Source organism: Pristiophorus japonicus, chromosome 11 (genome assembly GCF_044704955.1).
Source record: "Pristiophorus japonicus isolate sPriJap1 chromosome 11, sPriJap1.hap1, whole genome shotgun sequence".
In the NCBI taxonomy this organism is placed as follows: domain Eukaryota; kingdom Metazoa; phylum Chordata; class Chondrichthyes; family Pristiophoridae; genus Pristiophorus; species Pristiophorus japonicus.
Window position 1 is genome coordinate 126,023,700 of NC_091987.1, and position 21,477 is coordinate 126,045,176.

The 21,477-nt window shown below is 42.6% G+C and overlaps 1 protein-coding gene across 1 annotated transcript in view; it reads left to right on the forward strand.

Moving 5' to 3' along the window:
• Window positions 1–21,477, forward strand: part of LOC139276267 (integrator complex subunit 6-like) — a 144,154-nt gene that overhangs the window by 116,324 nt on the left and 6,353 nt on the right. The window contains exons 14-17 of the mRNA XM_070894004.1: window positions 4,471–4,613; window positions 6,398–6,635; window positions 10,549–10,920; window positions 18,181–18,274. Of these exons, the coding sequence (XP_070750105.1) occupies window positions 4,471–4,613; window positions 6,398–6,635; window positions 10,549–10,920; window positions 18,181–18,274 (847 nt within the window). The remainder of the gene's footprint in view (window positions 1–4,470; window positions 4,614–6,397; window positions 6,636–10,548; window positions 10,921–18,180; window positions 18,275–21,477) is intronic.

The following is a 21,477-nucleotide window of genomic DNA, read 5'->3' on the forward strand; positions in this document are numbered from 1 at the left end:
GACCGGGAGCTCATGCAGATGAGCAAGCGCAGGATAAATGGGAAGTGAAACTTGTTGTGTGATTGGATACAGGCAGCACAGCTTTGGACAGGCTGAAGTTTGTGGAGGCTGGGCAGCTGGCCAGGAGAGTATTGGAATAGCTGAGTCAGCCAATTTGTGCAGCTACCATAATACATGAAATGAATCATTGGTTTTTTGCTGCTGTTGATTGAGGCAAGAATATTGGTGAGGATGTGAGGAAAACTCCCTTTTCTTTGTGGACTTGTGCCATGGGATCTTTTACATTCACCTGCACGTACAGACAGGGCCTCAGCTCAACATCTCCCTGAAACATAGCACCTCCAACAATGCAGCACTCACTCAACACTGTACTGATGTATGAACCTAGGTTAAGTGCTCTATCAAAGGATGGGGTTTGAACCCACAGTCTTCTGCCTTAGATGACAGTGATGCCACTGAGCCAGAACGAAAACCGAAATCAGATTGTATCGCAGCTTGAATTATATGCAAATTTACATCTTGTAAATTGTCCCTCAGGCTCCATTAATGCAAAAAGCTTGGGTAGTCAGAAAAGCATATAAATATTATTGAACATTGGGTGATATTGCCCATTTAGTAACACTGATTCCCTCCTATTAATGTTTCTTTTGAACAATTAATTAATGGACGCCACTGCTGCTAACGAACCGGAAGGAGTTGCACATGCGCAGTTCGTGGGTTTTTTTTGTACTCGCTGGACTTCCCACAGATTAAATAAGAACATAAGAAATAGGAGCAGGAGGACGCCATTTGGCCCCTTGAGCCTACTCCGCCATTAAATAAGATCATGGCTGATCTTGGCCTCAACTCCACATCCCTGCCTGCTCCCCATAACCCTTGACTCCCTTATCATTCAAAAATCTGTCTATCTCCACCTTAAATATATTCAATGACCCAGCCTCCACAGCTCTCTGGGGTAGAGAATTCCAAAGATTCACGACCTGCTGAGAAGAAATTCCTCCTCATTTCCATTTTAAATGGGCGACCTCTTATTCTGAAACTATGCCCCCTAGTTCTAGATTCCTCCACGAAGGGAAACATCCTCTCTGCATCTACCCTGTCAAGCCCCCTCAGAATCTTATATGTTTCAAATAAGATCACCTCTCACTCTTCTAAACTCCAATTAGTATTGGTCCAACCTGCTCAACCTTTCTTAATACGACAACCCCTTCATCTCGGGAATCAACCTCATCAACCTTCTCTGAACAGCCTCCAATGCAAGTATATCCTTCCTTAAATAAGGAGACCAAAACTTTACACAGTACTCTAGGTGTGGCCTCACCAATACCCATGTACAGTAGTAGCAGGACTTCCCTACTTTTATACTGAGAAGAGGGTTAGAGCAATGATACAGCCCTGTTTGACCCCGGTCCGGACGTGGATTGGGTCTGTAATGGATCCGTTAGTAAGGATCACGGCCTGCATGTCGTGGAGCAGGCGAAGGATGTTGACAAACTTTTGGGGGCATCCGAAACGGAGGAGGACGCTCCATCGACCCTCGCAGTTGACTGAGTGAACGGCCTTTGTAAGGTTGAAAAAGGCCATGTATCAGGGCTGGCGCTGCTCCCTGCATTTTTCCTGCAGTTGTCGCACTGCAAAGATCATGTCTGTTGTGTCCCGTAGGGGACAAAATCCGCACTGTGACTCCGGGAGGAGCTCCTCGGCCACAGGGAGAAAATGGTTGAGGAGGACTCCAGCTCAGATGCATGGACCATGTACAGTAGAGACCTCAAGTCGCTGGAGAAATACCACCAACGCTGTCTCTGCAAGATCCTACAAATCCCCTGGAAGGACAGGAGTGTCAACATCAGCATCCTTGTCCAGGCCAACATCCCCAACATTGAAGCACTGACCACACTCGATCAGCTCTGCTGGACAGGCCACATAGTTCGCATGCCAGACACACAACTCCTAAAGCAAATGCTCTACGCGGAGCTCCTTCATGGCAAACGAGCAACAGGTGGGCAGGGGAAAGGCTACAAGGACACCCTCAAAGCCTCCCTGATAAAGTGCAACATCCCCACTGACACCTGGGAGTTCCTGGCCAAAGACTGCCCTAAGTGGAGAAAGTGCATCTGAGAGGGCGCTGAGCACCTCGAGTCTCAACGCCGAGAGCATGCAGAAATCAAGCGCAGACAGCGGAAAGAGCATGCGGCAAACCTGTCCCACCCACCGCTTCCCTCAATGACTATCTGTCCCACTTGTGACCTAGTCTGTGGCTCTTCAGCCACCAAAGAACTCACTTCAAGAGTGGAAGCAAGTCTTCCTCGATTCCGAGGGACTGCCTATGATGATGATGATGATGATGTTTATACTCCATCCCCTTTGCAATGAAGGCCAACATTCCATTTGCCTTCCTGATCACTTGCTGTATCTGCATGCCAACTTTTTGCATTTCATGCACAAGGACCCCCAGATCCCTCTGTACTGCAGCATTTTGTAATCTATCCCCATTTAAATAATAATTAGCTTTTTTATTTTTCCTACCAAAGTGGATAACCTCACATTTTCCCACATTTTACTCCCATCTGCCAAATCTTTGCCCACTCATTTAGTCTATCTATATCCCTTTGCAATTTTTTTGCGTTCTCACAACTTGCTTTCCCCCACGTATCTTTGTATCAGCAAATTTGGCTACATTGCACTTGGTCCCTTCATCCAAGTCATTAATAAATAGTTGAGGTTCCATCACTGACCCCTGTGGCACCCCACTAGTTACTGTTTACCAACCGGAAAATGCCCCATTTATCCCAACTCTGTTTTCTGTTACTTAGCCAATCCTCTCTCCATGCTAATATATTATCCCCAATCCCATGAGCTCTTATCTTGTGCAGTAACCTTTTATATGGCACCTTATTGAATGCTTTCTGGAAATCCAAATACTGACATCTACTGGTTCCCCTTTATCCACCCTGCTTGTTACATTCTCAAAGAACTCCAGCAAATTAGTGAGAGAAAAAGGTGAGGGGTGGAAATCTTGGGTATTGTGAGGTCTGTAATGTGACTGGAAGATAATATGGGGATGTTGTCAGCTTGTGAAAGTTTTATTCTACTCTCCTGGCGTGTGTTCATTGCTATCAGGTTGTGGATTGAACATGCGGCTGGTGAACAGAATGCAGCTGCTCGATGTTGGGATTTAATTGGCTGGGTAAAGAATCATTGAGAGAGAGTAGAGACTGTATAGAAAGATAGCGAGAGCAGCACTAGACAGAGACTGGGGAGTAAAATGAGAGGGAGGGCAGAGAAGGAACGCGAGGAGAGGGAGAGTGAGTGGCAGCAGTGTGATTAATTCATCAGAATGAACTGCTAAAACTTCCAGTCCAATTTAAGGAGGAAATGTGACTTGAAGGTGATATTAGGATGTTGTCAGCTTGTGAGTTTTGTTGTACTCTAGGAGCATGCTTGGTTGCTATCTGTTATGGTGAATGTTACTTTTCTAATTTGTGACCTGACATTTATGCGTAGAATACTTTGTAGACTGAGGATGGAGAGAAGAAAAAGTAACGCATAGAATGTTTTTGGTCGCTGTAGGTTACAGACTGCTGCAGTGAAGGAGTTCAGCTGTCAGCCTGTTATCTGTGTAAGTCTGTACATGGCAGTGATTTTTCAAGTACTTGGGCATGTGGGATGTTTTTCTGCATTAAAGACACTCTGCAAATGCACCTTGTCATCTGGTATTGATGGGGTGAGGGAAGAGAACAGGGTAGCAACTTGTGGTTCTTGTAAAATGGAGAATGAATGTAATTTATATTTTGCTACTTTTCAATCTAATCTCTCCTCATCAACACACAACTCTAAATTTAAACTTGACATAGGTACCATATTTTTCTCCGTATTTCCTTGATGTCTTTAGTTAAATTATCCAAATGTAATGAAACCTTTTCAGAAGGTCAGAAATGTGAAAAGTTGCCCAAACATGCTCTGCTGTGGGGATATAACTTTCTGCCCTGAGTTCATGCATGTTTTGTAAGTTCTAGTTTTCACGCACATTCTATATTTTTCATATCTTTACACTTATGCTCATTTATATTTTATATTTCTGTTAATTTAATTATACATACAACTTGTATGTATAGTTAATTCCAGCGATGATCCTGCTTCTGAGTACGAGGGCTAATAAGTGAATAGTATATTTGTTTGCTGTAGAAATGCTGAGGTTGTATTTCTGCAGATTGAGTGTTTTTCTACATTAAAGAGACACTACAAATGCAAGTTGTTGTCATCTGGTATTGATGTGGTGGGGGAAGAGAATAGGCTAGAAACTTGCGGTTCTTGTAAATTGGAGAATGAATGTAATTTATAATTTGCTTCTTTTCAATCTAATCTCCTCATCAACACACAACTCGAAATGCAGTTGCTTGGGGCTGCAGTGAAGTGTTGAAAAACTGGAAATTTGGCCCCTTAAATGTGATGACTTTCTTATCCTTGCAGACCAAGTGCACAGTGTCCCAATAGCGCAGATGGGCAATTACCAAGAGTTCCTGAAGCACGTGCCTTCTCCCCTACGTGAACTTGATCCTGATCAGCCCAGGCGACTGCATACGTTTGGAAATCCTTTCAAACTGGACAAGAAAGTATGTAACAGTATACTTGTGTACAGCCTGCAAGACTTGAGAGTTCCTTGTTCTTTCCCACTTGAGGTTGTACATTTGTGTGCTCCTGCAAGGTGTATAAGCATCTGTTTGCAGCTTTACTATGGTTCAAGTCTCTTAAGCTGTCTGCTGTTTTTACTCAGTACTATTTTTAGAGCTGTGGCATAAATGATTTAGTGGATGCATTAATGGCCCCCCCGAGTTTCTTGGCCGTTCTGACTGCAACACTCTTGATTATATAGAGCATTCAGCGCATGACAGATAGCACCTACCCTGCAGTACACATATGCAGTCTCTGTTCAACGCTGCAAATAAGATGGCACGTCGTCCTTTTTTTAAAATACAAGAGAGCTTCAATGGTAGTTGGTGACTTGAGCCATAGATTGCTTGTGCTGATTGAATTTGGAAGGGGCAAAAAGTTCCTCCACAATATTCGGAACAGATCATGACCTCCAAACTGAACTGTATTTTTAAATCAAATCCAAAGGTGTGGAAATGTAGTTGATATATACAGGATAATTCTGTTTTTACATTTTTAAAATGATTGGTGCAATGTGAATGCAAACACTTGAATACAGTGCCATCAATATATTTAAATATTCTTGAGCATCCCTTCATGATGATTGTCATTTAAATGCTCAATATAACTATTTTCAAAGTTGGATATAGAACAAATCTGTTTCTTTAGGTATTCTGAACATGTTAACTAAATCTCTTTCAAATAGTATACTAAATTGATTGTTGAATTCCTGATCTAAATGTTTTATCTGAAGTCAGATCTGCCTCGATTCTGGAGAACTCTTAAATTCTTGCAACACACGGATATCCCATGAAACTTCTTTTTGTTAGTTTCTTTGCCTGGACTCTTTCCTTCTGAAGATATTCACTCCTTACTGGAGAATAGTTTAACAGGTGCCGGGTACCTTTCATGTCGGCTTTAATCATGTGAGCCTCGCTGAAGACTCTGGATGGGTTATTCAACTGCAGGGGCCACTGATTCCATCCTCACCCGATACCCACATAAAGGCAGCAAAGGCCGCTGGATAGCCAGCAGGACTTGGAACCCTGGTGTTCTACTTGTACTCTCCTTGGCTGATAGGAACCCCCATACTATTGCCCTGACCAAGATGAGCAATCTACTAGATAAACTGGAGAGTGTTTGGGGCAGCTTTCCTTCTGGATCTGAGCAGACTTCGCACAGCCTTGCTGTTTGTTGACTGCTGTTTTTATTTTATTTGATCATAGAATCGTACAGCACAGAAGGAGACCGTTCAGCCCATCGTGCCTGTGCTCTTTGAAAGAGCTATCCAGTTAGTCCCATTCCCCTGCTCTTTCCCCATAGCTCTACAAATCATTCCTATTCAACTATAATGTGATGAAGTAGTTCATACTAAATGTTCTGGTCCTTAGTGGAAACTCTTTGCAAAGCCTTGAATCTCACCATGTTTTTTCTAAATCTCACTTCTATGAGATGTACAGTAATTTATAAGTGATAGACTAGTGGCTGTGGACTAAAGGCATACACTCATTGCACCAAGTCTGATTACCTGAGTGCCACTTACAAAGATTAAAAAGTGAAGTATTTTTGGCAGTTCTGAAGTTTAAGTGTAAGCTGTATGTAGGAAATGTTTCTGCTGTAAATTGAGATTAGGGTGAGTTGGTCAGTATCTGGTGATGGATTATTAATTGGCAAGGTAATACGATTTGACTATGCTGCAAGATATTTTGTCCTGTGGGCATTGGAGTTACAGACCTTTGCATTGCAGGGAATGATGATCGATGAAGCAGACGAGTTTGTGTCCGGACCTCAGAACAGAAACAAACGGCCGATGGAGCTGAACATGGCGGGAATTCCCAAAAGGCGTCGCTGTATGTCACCTTTATTGAAGGGACGCTCACCAACACTGCCAACAGCAGCTAATCACATTGGAGGAAAGGGCCCTTCCATTGTACCAGTTACACAGCCACAGCCAGACCTTATAAAGCCAGTAGCTGTTCTTCAAGGTAAGGGGGATATGCAATCCAAGTGCTCTAGTCTATGGATTGTGGTAGATGTATGATACTAAAGAAGTACACATGAAGGCGGCCTGTTGAAACCAGTGAAACCCTGTTATCTCAGATTGATATGAATGTTGCTGTTGGTAATACTAATGAAGGCAAAATCTGCTGACCATTTTGTTGAATCCACAGTGTCATATTTGATCCTGAAATGAGCTTTCAACCACATATCCGTAGCATAACTAAGACCGCCTATTTCTACCTCCGTAACATCGCCCGTCTCCGCCCTTGCCTCAGCTCATCCGATGCTGAAACCCTCATTCATAACTTTGTTAGCTCTAGACTTGACTATTCCAATGCACTCCTGGCTGGACTCTCATTCTACCCTACGTAAACTGAAGGTTATCCAAAACTCTGCTACACCAGTCCTAACTTGCACCAAGTCACGCTCACTCATCATCCATGTGCTCGCTAACGTACATTGGCTTGCTGTTAAGTAACACCTCAATTTCAAAATTCTCATCCTTATTTTCAAATCCCTCCATGGCCTCTCCCCTCCCTCTCTCATCTCCTCCAGCCCACAACCCCCCCGAGATGTCTGTGCTCGTCTAATTTTGCCCTCTTGAATATCCCTGATTATTACCGGTCAACCATTGGTGGTTGTGCCTTCTGTTGCCTGGGCCCTAAGCTCTGGATCACCCTGCCTAAACCTTGCCGCCTCTCTACCTCTCTTTCCTCCTTCAAGATGCTCCTTATAACATAACACTCTGACGAAGCCTTTGGTCACCAGGGCTAATTTCTACTTATGTGGCTTAGTGTCAAACTTTCTATCTCATAATACTCCTGTGAAATGCCTTGGGGCGTTTCACTACATTAAAGGCGTTATATAAATACAGGTTGTTGTTGTTAAACACAAAGCAACATGTAGAAGTGAGTCTGCTGAAGCTAGTGACTTGTAATGTGATTCAGACTACATGCTTTTTGTATACTAATTACTGTTTTTGTTGAATACACTATAGACTCGAGCATGTTTATAATTTTGTTTTCTTGCCCTCTACCTTGCTTGTAATGTCATGCTGGGGAGTTGTTTTACTGCTGTTCGTATGTATCCAGTGCTTCACTCACCTGGCTTCAACCCTGGCTGACTTTTCCCCTCCCTCGTTCAGGAGCTTTGAAGACAATCTTTACACACCCCTTCCCCTGTCCACTTGAGATCAGCGAACTCAGCACAGACCAAGGTTAAACCTGGGACATTGGGCCCTATTTTCGCCACCATTCGGCGCTGTTTTTTGGGTGCCGCTCTTTTTTTTTTGAGCAAAGGTTTCTGAGCCATCGGAAACTACTTACGGACGATTTTATGATGTCACTGGGGGTGCCAGTTGAGAAAAACTTGCTTCCATTGGTATATCAACGGTACTCTTGAGATCCTATTTAACAGTGCAGTTTGTACCTTATAAAGACCCAGAAGATTGTGTGCCCTCGTGACCGAATCAAATCTAGCTTGATATTTAGTGAGATTCTGCAGTGTTGTCTGTTGATCTAGAAATTATTCTGTGTGCATCAACCTCCAGTCGGATAGATTTCAGATAAACTGCAACCCAAGATGTTGGTATTATCACACACAACTATATTGATTCAATTTTTTTTATATCACGAAAAACACACACACAATCCTCCCTTGTTGGGCATTACTTTGCCAACAGGATCTTGCCTGATGGAATATAACTGAAGAGAAGTAAATTGGTCACTTCTGGGCAGAGTAGGTCTCCTGCTCCCACAAATGAAGGTTCAGCTCTGTAACATGAATTTATTGTCCTATTTATTGGGCTATCCTGAAAGAGAGTACAGGATTCCAACTTAGCATCCCTTTTGCTTCCTTTATTTTCAGAGACTGTAATCTGTAAACAACCTAATTTGGCTCTGTGGTGTTAAAGGAGCTCATTCACTTCAGTGGGTTTTCAAATTGATAACATTAAATATGCTCAGTGAGGTTATCGTACTACAATTTTACATTTAATAGTGAATTTAAATTCCAGCATAAATAGTCTTGACTTTTGAATATCAAGCATGACTGTATACTGTTAGCAACAGTAATTCTTGTTCTCAACCGATCATTGTTTTCGGTGTTATAACATTCTATTGGGGCAAATTCTGCTGTAGGGAGGGGAAAAAAAAGAGTGACAGGAAAGAAAAGTTAAAAAAAAAAATTAGACTTAAAATGTCATTTTTTAAATTGGCAACAATTAAAACCTGAAGGAATGAGACTCCATTTGTAAACGTTAATTTTCAGTGCCAGAGAGGTGGTTTGGCAATAATTGACACTTGTCTCTCATTAAAAAGGTACATAGACTGGAATGGACAATACTTAACTTTCTGTGGTCAGTTTAGTTTGTATGTGCTATGCAAATACAGCAACTTCATGTCATTCAATGCATTTGAATGGTGAGCTAGTCAGCAAGATGCCGTTTTCATGGAGCTAATGGCGTAGTGGCACAACTCGGACAGCAACTTTTAAATATTTGAGTTTAACCGCGCATCTGCCCCTTACCTGCACAATTTCACACAAATAATAGCGAGCACTATTAGCCTCACTTATTTGACCGAAAAATCTGGGTCATTGTTTTTGAGTTTTTACTCCAATTGTGTTCCTCTGCTTCAGCATGTCAGATCACCCCCATAAACAAGCTCCTTGCTCCCTATAAAATGGACTGTGCCTTTACCTTCCCAATATCTAGTCTAGTTTGTAGCAGGGGTCGAACTGAAAACCCTCTAACTGTACTTTGCTTTCCTTGTTACATCACCTGCATCAATGAGCTTCAAGTTTGGAAAGTTGTCGAATAAACGCTCCAGGAGAATAAATGGCTTCAACAGGAAACAGCCAAAAGAGTTTCTTGAATATTAAATTGGTACATCAACATAAGCGAGACACTGTACATTTACTATTCCTCCTCAGGGGTTATTAAGTAGTACTTGTGTCTGTCACACCAAACCTGCCTCACTGTCCTGAATTGACCTAATATGGAGATTAATGGCTGACCTTCCCTGTAGTCTTTGTCCTATGTATCTCTCTGGCTTCAGATGGGCTCCTTAATCTGAAGAAAAACGGATTGAGATATACTTAAAATTTGACTCTGACAAGGATGTTTAGATATGTATTTCTTAAACTGATCATATAGTCAAACAAGACCCTTTTAATTGAGTAGCTTGGTCCTCATTTGGATACCTGTTGCAGATGTAACATCTGTTCAAAACAAGCTAGTCTATTTTGAGTGAAACTTGTTTCTGATCCCATATGTACTATAACACAAATCAATTACATATTATAAACAAATGTACTTCATTTTGTCATGGATATTGTATCTGGCATATAGGTTGAAGAAAGAACATTGATTTATGTAACCATTGCACAGTCTCAGGACGTCCCAGAGCACTTCACAATTCATTACTTTTGAAGTGTAATTGGTGAGATGTAGCCAATTCGTGCACAGCAAGATCCTTTGAACAACACTGAAATAATCAGTTAATCTGTTTTTGTGATGTTGATTAAAGGCTGAATGTTGGCTGGGACACTGGGAGAACTCCTGGCTTTAATGCGATTAAAGTGTTGAGATCTTTTTAGTCTATCTGAACCGGCAGAAGGGTCCTCGGTTTAACATCTCATCCAAAACATGGCACCACCAACAGTGCAGCACTCCCTCAGTAATGCATTGAAGTGCCAGCTTAGATTACTTGCACAAGTCCTGTTGTAGGGCTTGAACCCACGACCTTCTGACTCTTAAGGTGAGAGTGCTCGCATTGGACCAAGATGGCACTGGGAAAAAACAGTGGGTCAATGTAATTTTTTTAATGTGCATGTTTCAGGCATTTAAAAAAAAATTCTATATTAGGAGTTATATCATCGCATGTTTCTCCTTTCCAGACACTGAAGAAAACCATGCTGTGTGTGTTGACTATGCTGGAAACAATATTGTAGACCCACTTCCAGTTGAAATTCCAGCCCCGGGACTTGAGTCAGCACAATCTCTAATACACTCAACATCTGGCTCTGTGGAGTCCACAGAAGAATTAGCAAATCATGAGATGGACAGTGATCTTTTAGTAGTCAACAATAATTCTATTGGCAGTGTTGGGCTTAACCACGAGGAATCAAAAGACAGTGAAGTATGTCGGGATGAACTTTTGAACAGGTCTTCACCAAATGCCATTAAAACACTTATGCGGTCAAAGCAGCAAGAGACTAACACAGAACTAAAGGCACAAATTTTTAAGGAGATCCGTAAGCCAGGCAGACGTAAGTATGGTTGAACAATAAATGTCACTTGTTTTGCTCCATGGGAATAACAGCCTGCAGCATCGTGCTCCATTTTGGAAATATTCAAATGTTTATAGTTGAGACCAACAGGCAAATTCAGCAACGTTGTGCTGCTTCTTCAGAGGAGCTTAGGTTGGACATTTGGGATGCTAATTTATTATAGCTCGATGTCTGATTTGTGCTCTCACCTGCGCGACTCTGCTGCAGTAGTGCAGTCGCACTGCATTTGCCCTTGCGTTGCCTCACTCCTTCAAGTGATTTTCCCCTCTTCATCCAATGTAATTACCTATGACTTTTTCGATCCTTTTTCTCTTTTTCTCTTTGTATTCCTGAGAATATGTGAGAGATGAGCTGTGCAGGACTGCACCAACTTTGGGCTGTGGATCAGACATGTGCAATCTCAATTGCATCATTGAAGTGTGCACCATCACTAACTGGTGATCTTAGTCAAATTCCAATCTATTCAGTATACATTTAAGATTTTACATTTAATTCTTATCCACTTCTTGAGTACAGTATTAATGGTGACTGCTTTTCCTCGTCCTTGTCATAGTCACATACCACTTGGCCGGTGAGTAGATCAAGAATAGAATTCCCTTCAGTATTTTCTGATTATAATGACCAAGAAAAGGAGGATTTCTCAAGCAGTAGCTAAAAGCAAGAACTGGTCAGGTTATTATCCCAAATTCCAGGTTGTAGGAGAGGTTGCATCAACTTCTGCTGCAAATTGACTCTGGTAATTGGGGTGAAGTATGAATTAATAATTTGCTGCTGAGACAAACTATCTCCTGCACCCTGCTGGTCACTAACTGCATCAGTCGAGAGGAGAACTGTTTCCTAATGTTAGCAAATGTGATGGAGGGCAGGAAATCACAGCCTTCTCCTTCAAGAAGACAGTTCCTGTAGTCTTGAATTGGGAAATCCACCTGAAGTCAGTTGATCATGAGGGTGGATTGGGTTATGTTTCACAACCTGCACTCCAGGAAGTTGTTCCCATCACTACCCTCGCTGTACCTCGAGGGAAAGGCAACGGTGTGAATCGAGTGAAAGAAACCACCCATTTGTTCCAAGGTAGTGACTGGTTTTGAAGTTAATTGTTTTAACTCTGGCATCCTTCCAGTTGGGGAATTGAGCAGATAAATTCTTGGCAGTAAGGATCACAAACTCGAGCATTTAGGTCTTTCAAATTGCAAGGCAGACCTTGAAGATACTCTGGCAAGACTGACTATTGATCAGGTATAGAAACATGGAATGCAGGATACAGCAGGTCCATCAGCATCTACAAAGAGAACAGGTGGGATTTCTTTGCACAGGTGCTGGCAGACCTGTGTAAATCCAACATTTCTGTTTAAACAAACATCCAGAAAGGAATGGGCAAACTTGCTGGCCTATCAGTGAACAGTCTAGTCTTGCATACTGTCCTCCCATCCCATAATGATGCCCCCTCCAAGGAGGCAAAAGTCCTGTGGTCAATTAAGAAAAAACTGAAATTCAAGCGAGCTCCAGGAGACCATTGTCCATTGCATGTCTGATCTGTAATCTCCCTCTCTCGCTGGCCTTTTCAAGTGAGAATATGTTGAGCTCACTTTTCAAGGACTATAACATCCCCATTCTCCCCATATGGAAGTTGGTTTCTGCAAAACAAAATCATTCCTGGAATCTGACCTAACTAACTCTGCACCAATAGATTTTGTAGGATTATATTTGGTTTGCAGCATTTGTTTCCCCCACCCCCTTTCAGTGAACAAGTATATTGGGCAAGCTTTATGCAGTTTGCCTTCATTGACTGTATATGAACAATTATGTTACAGCTCCAAAAAGCTCATGATGATTTGGATATATATGTGTTGGATGTGCCAATGAGACATCACATTGCCTAGACAGCTGAAGTAAATTGATTTAACTTTTTGATGTGCTACTTTGTTTGAAGACCATATTCTTTCCTTGCTCTTGCGAACTCATTCTTTGGGAAGCCAGGATATTCTTGAATATAGTACGATCAGAATCTATTTTGTGGCCATAAAATTGTCATCACAACAGAATTTAAGTGACATCATTCAGCAATAGTGCAGCAAAAGAGCAGCAGAAAGGCCCAACCTATAGTCTTTCAAAAGCCAAATCCAGTTGCTGACACTAGGTCAGTAACTAATCAACGTTTCAACACCTAGAATGGGGGCTTGGTTTTGGGGCTTGCAACTTTTTGGGCAAAGATTGATTTGCATTTGTATAGCACCATCTCAAAACGTTTCCCATTTCATGAATTACTTCGAAGTGCATTGACTGTCACGTAGGCAAAGGTAGCAGCCATTTTTGCACACACCTAAAGGAGGCACTGGACAATCTCACTCCTTTTCTGATTGTGCCAACAAATGTTAATGTCCACTCCAACCACGGGACAGGGATTATTGTCGATAACTGAAGCAGCAGTCAGGCTGCTTATGGTTGAGGCCCTTCCCAATATCTCATCTACTTCAAATGGGTTTATTGTTTCCTAAAGCAGACTGTGTCTCCCAAACTGAAGCCCACACTATTTGCTCTCTGCTGTACTGTGCTAGTGTCACCGTGGTCTGGTAATTAAATTCAACTAATGTCACTGTGGTCTGGTAATTAAACCCAATCACAGTAAACTGCTCATTGGGGACCATGTAGGATGCTCACTACATCACCTAACACTGCCATACCTTTTTTGTACAGACTTAAACTACTGATAAAGTTTTTACAATTGGCTGATTTGCAGAATCCAAGATATAGACATCATAGTGCGCAGCGCAAGCCGTCATTAGCAATACAGAAAACTGAGATAGCTGTTTGAAGACTCCACTCTTCTCCCAGCTCCTCTTGGTCGTATCCTGAAAAGACTGTGCTGCTGTAGCACATGTTCCATCCACTTACTGGATTTGTTGGATGTGAATGTACTGCTGGCCACTGAAGGGAGGCTTATTTTGAGCATATTCTTCCCTTGTGTGTTGAGTGAGCAACCTACATGGTCCCCATTAAGCAGTTTACTGTGAGTTTAATCACCAGACCACGATTACGCTAGCACAGTACGGCAGAGAGCAAATAGTGTGAGTTTGATCAAAGCATTTTAATTTGAAGATGATAGGGCAGGTAGAAGCTCAACAGCCGAACATCTTGGTAATCGGTGATGACTCAGGATAGTGGCACACGTCCCCTGCAGTTTTCAAGCATCTCAACCAAACAGGAGACCCCTGCAGATTCTCATTGGAATTAATAGAAACATAGAAAATAGGTGCAGGAGCAGGCCATTCGAGCCTGCACTGCCATTCAATAAGATCATGGCTGACCATGCAATTGCAGTACCCCACTCCCGCCTTATCTCCATACCCCCTGATCCCCTTAGCTGTAAGGGCCACATCTAACTCCCTCTTGAATATATCCAACAAACTGGACTCAACCTCTTTCTGTGGTAGAGAATTCCACAGGCTGAAAAAGTTTCTCCTCATCTCGGTCCTAGATGGCTTACCCCTTATCTTTAGACTGTGACCCCTGGTTCTGGACTTCTCCAACATCGGGAATATTCTTCCTGCATCTAACCTGTACAGTCCTGTCATAATTTTGTTTCTTTGAGATCCCCTCTCATTCTTCAAAATTCCAGTGAATATGAGCCTAGCCGATCCAGTCTTTCTTCATATGTCAGTCCTGTCATCCCAGGAATCAGTCTGGTGAACCTTCGCTGCACTCCCTCAATAGCAAGTACGTCCTTCCTCAGATTAGGAAACCAAAACTGCACACAATATTCAAGGTGTGGTCTCACCAAGGCTCTGTACAACTGCAGTAAGACCTCCCTGCTCCTATACTCAAATCCTCTCGCTATGAAGGCCAGCATGCAATTTGCTTTCTTTACTGCCTGCTGTACCTGCATGTCTACCTTCAGTGATAGTTCATTTAGCATGGACTGCGATGGAGACAGTTGAAGCACTCTAATATAATTGCAGAGTTTATAGTAGAGCTGACAAAACGTTACAGATTCCCAATCGCATCTCAAACACACTGCCCCGTTAGAGAGTCTGTCTTCACAAGTTATTGGCCTAAGATTTCTGTCCTGTGACTTAGAAATTTGTCTGAGGAGCCATTTCCGTTCTCTATAGATTGCATGCTCTCCAACTTGGACATGAGTTACCATAATTTAAAAAAAAATCTGTATCTCACTATCAACATAAATTCTATTTTTGATACTGGGGTTTCATACTGTGAGATTAACTAAGTGCTGTATAGAAACTAAGAAGGCTTCTTGATTTGATACATATCGCAGATTTTTTTATACTCTACGGCTGTAGTTACATTCAGACTTTTCCGTTCAAACTTTTCTTCCCAAAAAATAGAATAATGCAGCCCCTCATTTACCTAAGAAATCTTCTCCGGAAGGAAAGGCACCACCTGAATTCCTGCAACCAGGCAGTACGCTAATAAGAACATAAGAAATAGGAGCAGGAGTAGGCCATTTGGCCCCTCGAGCCTGCTCTGCCATTTAATAAGATAATGGCTGATCTGATCATGGACTCAACTCCACTTCTCTGCCCGCTCCCCATAACCCTTTATTCCCTTATTGCTCAAAAATCTGTCTATCTCCGCCTTAAATATATTCAATGACCCAGCCTACACAGCGCTCTGGGGCAGAGAATTTCACAGATTTGCAACCCTCAGAGAAGAAATTCCTCCTCATCTCAGTTTTAAATGCGCGGTCCCCTTATTCTGAGACTATGCCCCCTAGTTTTAGTTTCCCCTATGAGTGGAAAAATCCTCCCTGCATCCAGCTTGTCTAGTCCCCTCGTGATCTTACATGTTTCGATAAGATCACACCTCATTCTCCTGAACTCCAATGAGTATAGACCAAACCTACTCAACCCCCTCATCTCCGGAATCAACCTAGTGAACCTTCCCTGAACAGCCTCCAATGCAAGTATATCCTTCCTTAAATACGGAGACCAAAACTGTACGCAGTACTCTAGGTGTGGCCTCGCCAATAGTAGCAGGACTTCTCTGCTTTTATACTCCATCCCCCCTTGCAATAAAGGCCAACATTCCATTTGCCTTCCTGATTACTTGCTGTACCTGCATACTAACTTTTTGTGTTTCATGCACAAAGACCCCCAGGTCCCTCTGTACTGCAGCACTTTGCAATTTTTCTCCATTTAAATTATAATTTGCTTTTCTATTTTTTTTTTCTGCCAAAGTGGATAACCTCACATTTTCCCATATTGTACTCCATCTGCCAAATTTTTGCCTACTCACTTAGCCTATCTATAATCCCTTGGCAGATTTATTGTGTCCTCCTCACAATTTGCTTTCCCCCACCCATCTTTATATCATGAGCAAACTTGACCACATTGCACTCGATCCCTGCGGCACCCCCCGAATTACTGTTTGCCAACTGGAAAATTACCCATTTATCCCGAGACTCTGTTTTCTGTTAGTAAGCTAATCCTCTATCCATGCTAATATATTACCCCCAACCCTGTGAACTTTTATCTTGTGCGGTAACCTTTTATGTGGCACCTTGTCAAATGCCTTCTGAAAATCCAAATACTGGAAATCCAAATACACCAAATCCAGTGGTTCCCCTTTATCCACCCTGTTCATTACATCCTCAAAGAACTCCAGCAAATTTGTCAAATGTGATTTCCCTTTCATAACACCATGTTGACTGCTTGATTGAATCGCGCTTTTCCAAATGTCCTGCTACTGCTTCCTTCATAATGGATTCCAGCATTTTCCCAATGACAGATGTTCGGCTAACTGGTCTATAGTTTCCTGCTTTCTGTCTGCCTCCATTTTTAAATAGGGGCGTTACATTTGCGGTTTTCCAATCCGCTGGGACCTCCCCAGAATTCAGGGAATTTTGGTAGATTGCAACCAATGCAGCCACTGCTTTTAGGACCCTAGGATGTAAGCCATCAGGTCCAGGGGACTTGGCCGCCTTTAGTCCCATTTATTTTACCGAGTACTACTACTTTAGTGATTGTATTAAGTTCCTCCCTCCCTATTGCCCCTTGATTATGTACTATTGGGATGTTTTTAGTGTCTTCTACCCTGAAGACCAATACAAAATATTTGTTCAAAGTCTTTGCCATTTCCCTGTTCCCCATTATTAATTCCCCAGTCTCATCGTCTAAGGGGCCAACATTTAGTTTAGCCACACTTTTTTTTTCTTTTTATGTACCTGTAGAAACTCTTACTATTATCTGTTTTTATATTCCGTGCTAGTTTGCTTTCATAATCTATCTTCCCTGTCATTTTTTTAGTCGTTCTTTGCTGGTTTTTAAAAGTTTCCCAATCCTCTGGCCTCCCACTGTTGTGCACCTTACATCTCAAGGATGCAATGGAGAAAGTTGCTCAGGCACTCGGTGTTGTAACTGTTATAAATAAATGCTTTCTTTTAAAAGGCCTAAAAATACCAGATTTGCCCTGCCCTTGCATTCAGATCACTCACTGAAGATGGTGATGTCACTATCACTCCAAATAACTATTCTGCCTCCGTCTCCTCTGGGTCCCCACCTGGATTGAAACAGTAATTCTGGTGCAGAGTTTCTACCAATGCAAAAACTTGTGTGCGCTAAAACAGTATATGTGGTGAGCTTTGGTACATAAAACATGCAGCAGGTAAGGCAACTTCTGTTTAAAAAGCTATATTAATTTTAAACATTAAGTGGAGAGAAGTAATCCTTTTTGTTTGCTAGTCTCTGCGGGTCAGGAACAAAAAGACTGGAGCACTACATTGAGGGTGAAATATGTGAAATAAATCAAGCTTCTCTGAAAGGGACAAATCCTGCGACCGTCTCCCATTACTTGTGCTATTTGCCGTATTACTCATAATGTCACATTATGTTGCTGCCTGGCTTGCGGGAGGGGAGGGGTGAGTAGGGGAGAGGGGGTCTGTCAATCCAGAACAGTAACCTGTAAAAATAAAACCCCTTGTACAGTTTTCCATTTCTGTTCTGTGGCAGGTCCAGGGTTCTGGCGTTAGCATATTAATGTATGTGGGGACACAATCCCATTGTCACAGTACATACAAAAATGTAGGATTGGTTAGAGAGGATCACGTCATGACCTTGGACCATTGGAGCCTTTGAGCTTTAAGTCTGAAAGCCGATCTCTGGCCATCCCAGCGTGCCACAATAAAGAATTGGTACAAATGTATGGTATTTAATTGTTTAAAGAAAAACTATAATGGGTTCTAGCAGTGTTGCCTATAGTTTGATCATTGTCTTTCCCTTTCAGATTATGAAAATATCTTCTATTTATTGAAACTAGTACAAGGCAGTCTGGAGACCCGGATGGTGTTTGTGCAAAATGTCATTAAAGAGGCAGCAAGGTAATTTCTTACCCAGTGATAGACATTTGGAATCTTAGTGAAAGGTCAATCTTGCATGTCAGATAATCCTTCAGTGAATTATCAAAAGTAGCCAAGTTAAACACATGCACATTTGTACTAGAATAATCAGGACATTAAACACCTACTGTCCACATTTTAGACTAACCTATCATTTTTTTTAAAAGCCACTTACAAACTTTATTTTTGTTCCTCCAGTTTAAACCTCATGATTTTGTAAAAAGTGGTATAAATTGCCCAAGCCCACAAAACAATAAGCAGAAAATCTGGCCTCCCATGTGGTTTTATTCAGTAGATATTTTCCTTATTCACATCCTTCTAAATAGGCCCTTATTCCAATTTGGGAAGGGTGACTTATCAGTACAGGTGTACTGTTCTTTACAACCTCAAGTTAGTCATGCAGGAGATGCCTACCATATGTGTCTCATTCAGTCTCACTCTAGGTTGTTTTCCCACTCCCAGCAATAGGAGCAGTGTTTAATGTTAGTTTAACCATTTCCCTGTGATTGTTGTCTTGTAGTCTTTAATTTTAATGTTCCAAAGTTTTTTATTTCTTTGCTGTGTTTTGGAGTACTGTTTTTATTTTCTGTTTTCTGGTCCAGACATGTTGATTTGGTGGTGCCCTGCTTGAAGTCAACTTGGGTACCTTGAACTTGGTGTTAGTTAGTCTCGATGGTCATATTTAGAAGTTGCAGTTCTTACCACCAATCCTTTGCTGCAATGGAAGTCCTTGCACCACACACCCAATGCTTGAAAATGTTCTACAATATATGGCCTAATTCCAAACTCTGTTGCTACTGCTTGAAATGTTGCAAAATAATGATCTCAGTCCTCTTTACATGAGTGGGAAATTGTGGATTTCAGATTGCATTCAAAGCAAGCACAAAAGCAGACTAAACTGAAGGTTGAATTATAGCAATTCAACCCCAAAAGTTCGACTGTGCTATCTTCAAAACACCAGCTGGGTCTCATTTCAGCCTTGACCCAAGGGTTCGTACAGAAACCAGCAGTGGCCTTGATCTGAATAGACATGCACTGCTGATATTGAAGCAGTGTTGGCAATAACTGGTGTTGAAGCGAACAACCCTCTGTGGGGCCATGTGTCCCGTTAAAGAAATGTTGTTGACCCATCAGCCAGGTATGTTTGCTAATGTACTTTTTGCTTCTGGCCAGGACTGTCTCATTGTAAGGTCTTGGTTGAAGCTTTGATTTGAATCATCATCCAGATATTATTTCAACCCCCCCCCCCCCCTAATGCATTTATATCCAATTGAGGCTGGTATCGTTTCTGACTATTGAAATGTGATATTTCCATCTTTTGAAAAATGCCTTGCAGGAAGGCTTTGACACAACAAATAAGTCTGCATTTCATCCAGACATTATTCTCAGCTTAAGGCAACACCTGACCCCCCCCACCCCCCCACTCCTCCTATCATCCTCCCCTCTTCTCTCCTCCCCTCTTCTCTCCTCCCCTCTTCTCTCCTCCCCTCTTCTCTCCTCCCCTCTTCTCTCCTCCCCTCTTCTCTCCTCCCCTCTTCTCTCCTCCCCTCTTCTCTCCTCCCCTCTTCTCTCCTCCCCTCTTCTCTCCTCCCCTCTTCTCTCCTCCCCTCTTCTCTCCTCCCCTCTTCTCTCCTCCCCTCTTCTCTCCTCCCCTCTTCTCTCCTCCCCTCTTCTCTCCTCCCCTCCCCTCACCTCCTCCCTCCTCCGGCTCCACCTCCCTCCTCCGGCTCTCCCCCCTCCTCCGGCTCTCCCCCTCTCCCCGCCCGACCCTGGGGGGGCCTCCCCTCCTGGGAATGTCACCCTAGTTTGTGTAATCTCTCCTTGTAATTTAACTGTTGGAGTTCAGGTATCATTCTGGTAAATCTGCGCCGCAGATCTTCCAAGGCCAATATATCCTTCCAGGTGTGGACTAAACAGGGCTTTGTACAGCTGTAACATAGCTTCTACCCCCTTGTATTCTAGTCCTCTAGAAATAAAGACAAGCATTTTATTAGCGTTTTTGATTATTTTCTGTACCTGTCCATGACATTTTAATGGTCTCTTTGGACCTCTACTGTTTCGAGCTCTATTTCTAACTTTGCAATATGAAGAGGACTAACCACGGAGAAGGGAAATGCCACCCACAATGTAGGCTGGAGCAATACACAGACCATGACAAAAAGGCTTTTGCCTCGGAAACCCATTTGCAGCCAAACCAGGAAGATTGATGTGGCAGGTCCACATACAGCACAGTCAACTATAAGTGTCTTTGCCACACCTCTAATGAACCCATAGGTACTCAATTAAGTGACCCAGAATGCAGTTTCCAACATTGTCCCTTATACTACCTCAGCTGCCATCCATGCCCATTCTTTGTTGTGTTGCAGCCTTATTTTGCATCCTCAATGACATTGCTAGACAGTTTAACTCATCTTATAAATTATGTGTGTAATTTTATAACAACTTGCATTTAGTTGGAGTTGGCGATGTTACGGAGGTGAAAGATCTTGGTGATTGAGCAGATGTGTGGTTTCAAACTCATCTCTGGGTTAAAAACGCCAAGGTTGCAAGCAGTCTTGGTTCAGCCTCTGACAGTTGCTAGGGAGAGGGATGGAATCAATGGTTGGGCCCAAAGACAATTGCTTTGGTCTTCCCAATATTTAGTTGGAGGAAATTTATGCTCATCCAGCACTGGCTGTCAGGCAAGCAGTGTGACAAATTGGAGACAGTCGAGAGAGGCGGACACGTGGAACGTGTTTTCGGATGATGGTACCGAGGAGCAGCATGTCGATGAGAAATAGGAGGGGGCCAAGGATCGATCTTTGGCGTGCCTTCAGAGGAAACGGTGCAGGAGCGGAAGAGAAGCCATTGCAGGCTTCTCTAGCTATGACTGGTTAGGTTAGAATGGAAGCAGGCAGGTGCAGTCCCACTCAGCTAGATGACCGAGGAGGATGGTGTGGTCAACTGTTTCAAAGGCTGCAGGCAGGTCGATAAGGATCAGGAGGGATTGTTTTACCACTGTTACAGTCACATTGGATGTCATTTGTGACTTTGATGAGGGCCGTTTCAGTATTGTGGCAGGGCCAGAAACCTGATTGGAAGGATTCAAACATAGAATTGCGGAAAGATGGGCACGGATTTGGGAGGTGACCATATGTTTAAGGATTTTGGAGAGTAAAAGGAGGTTGTAGCTGGGACGGTAGTTT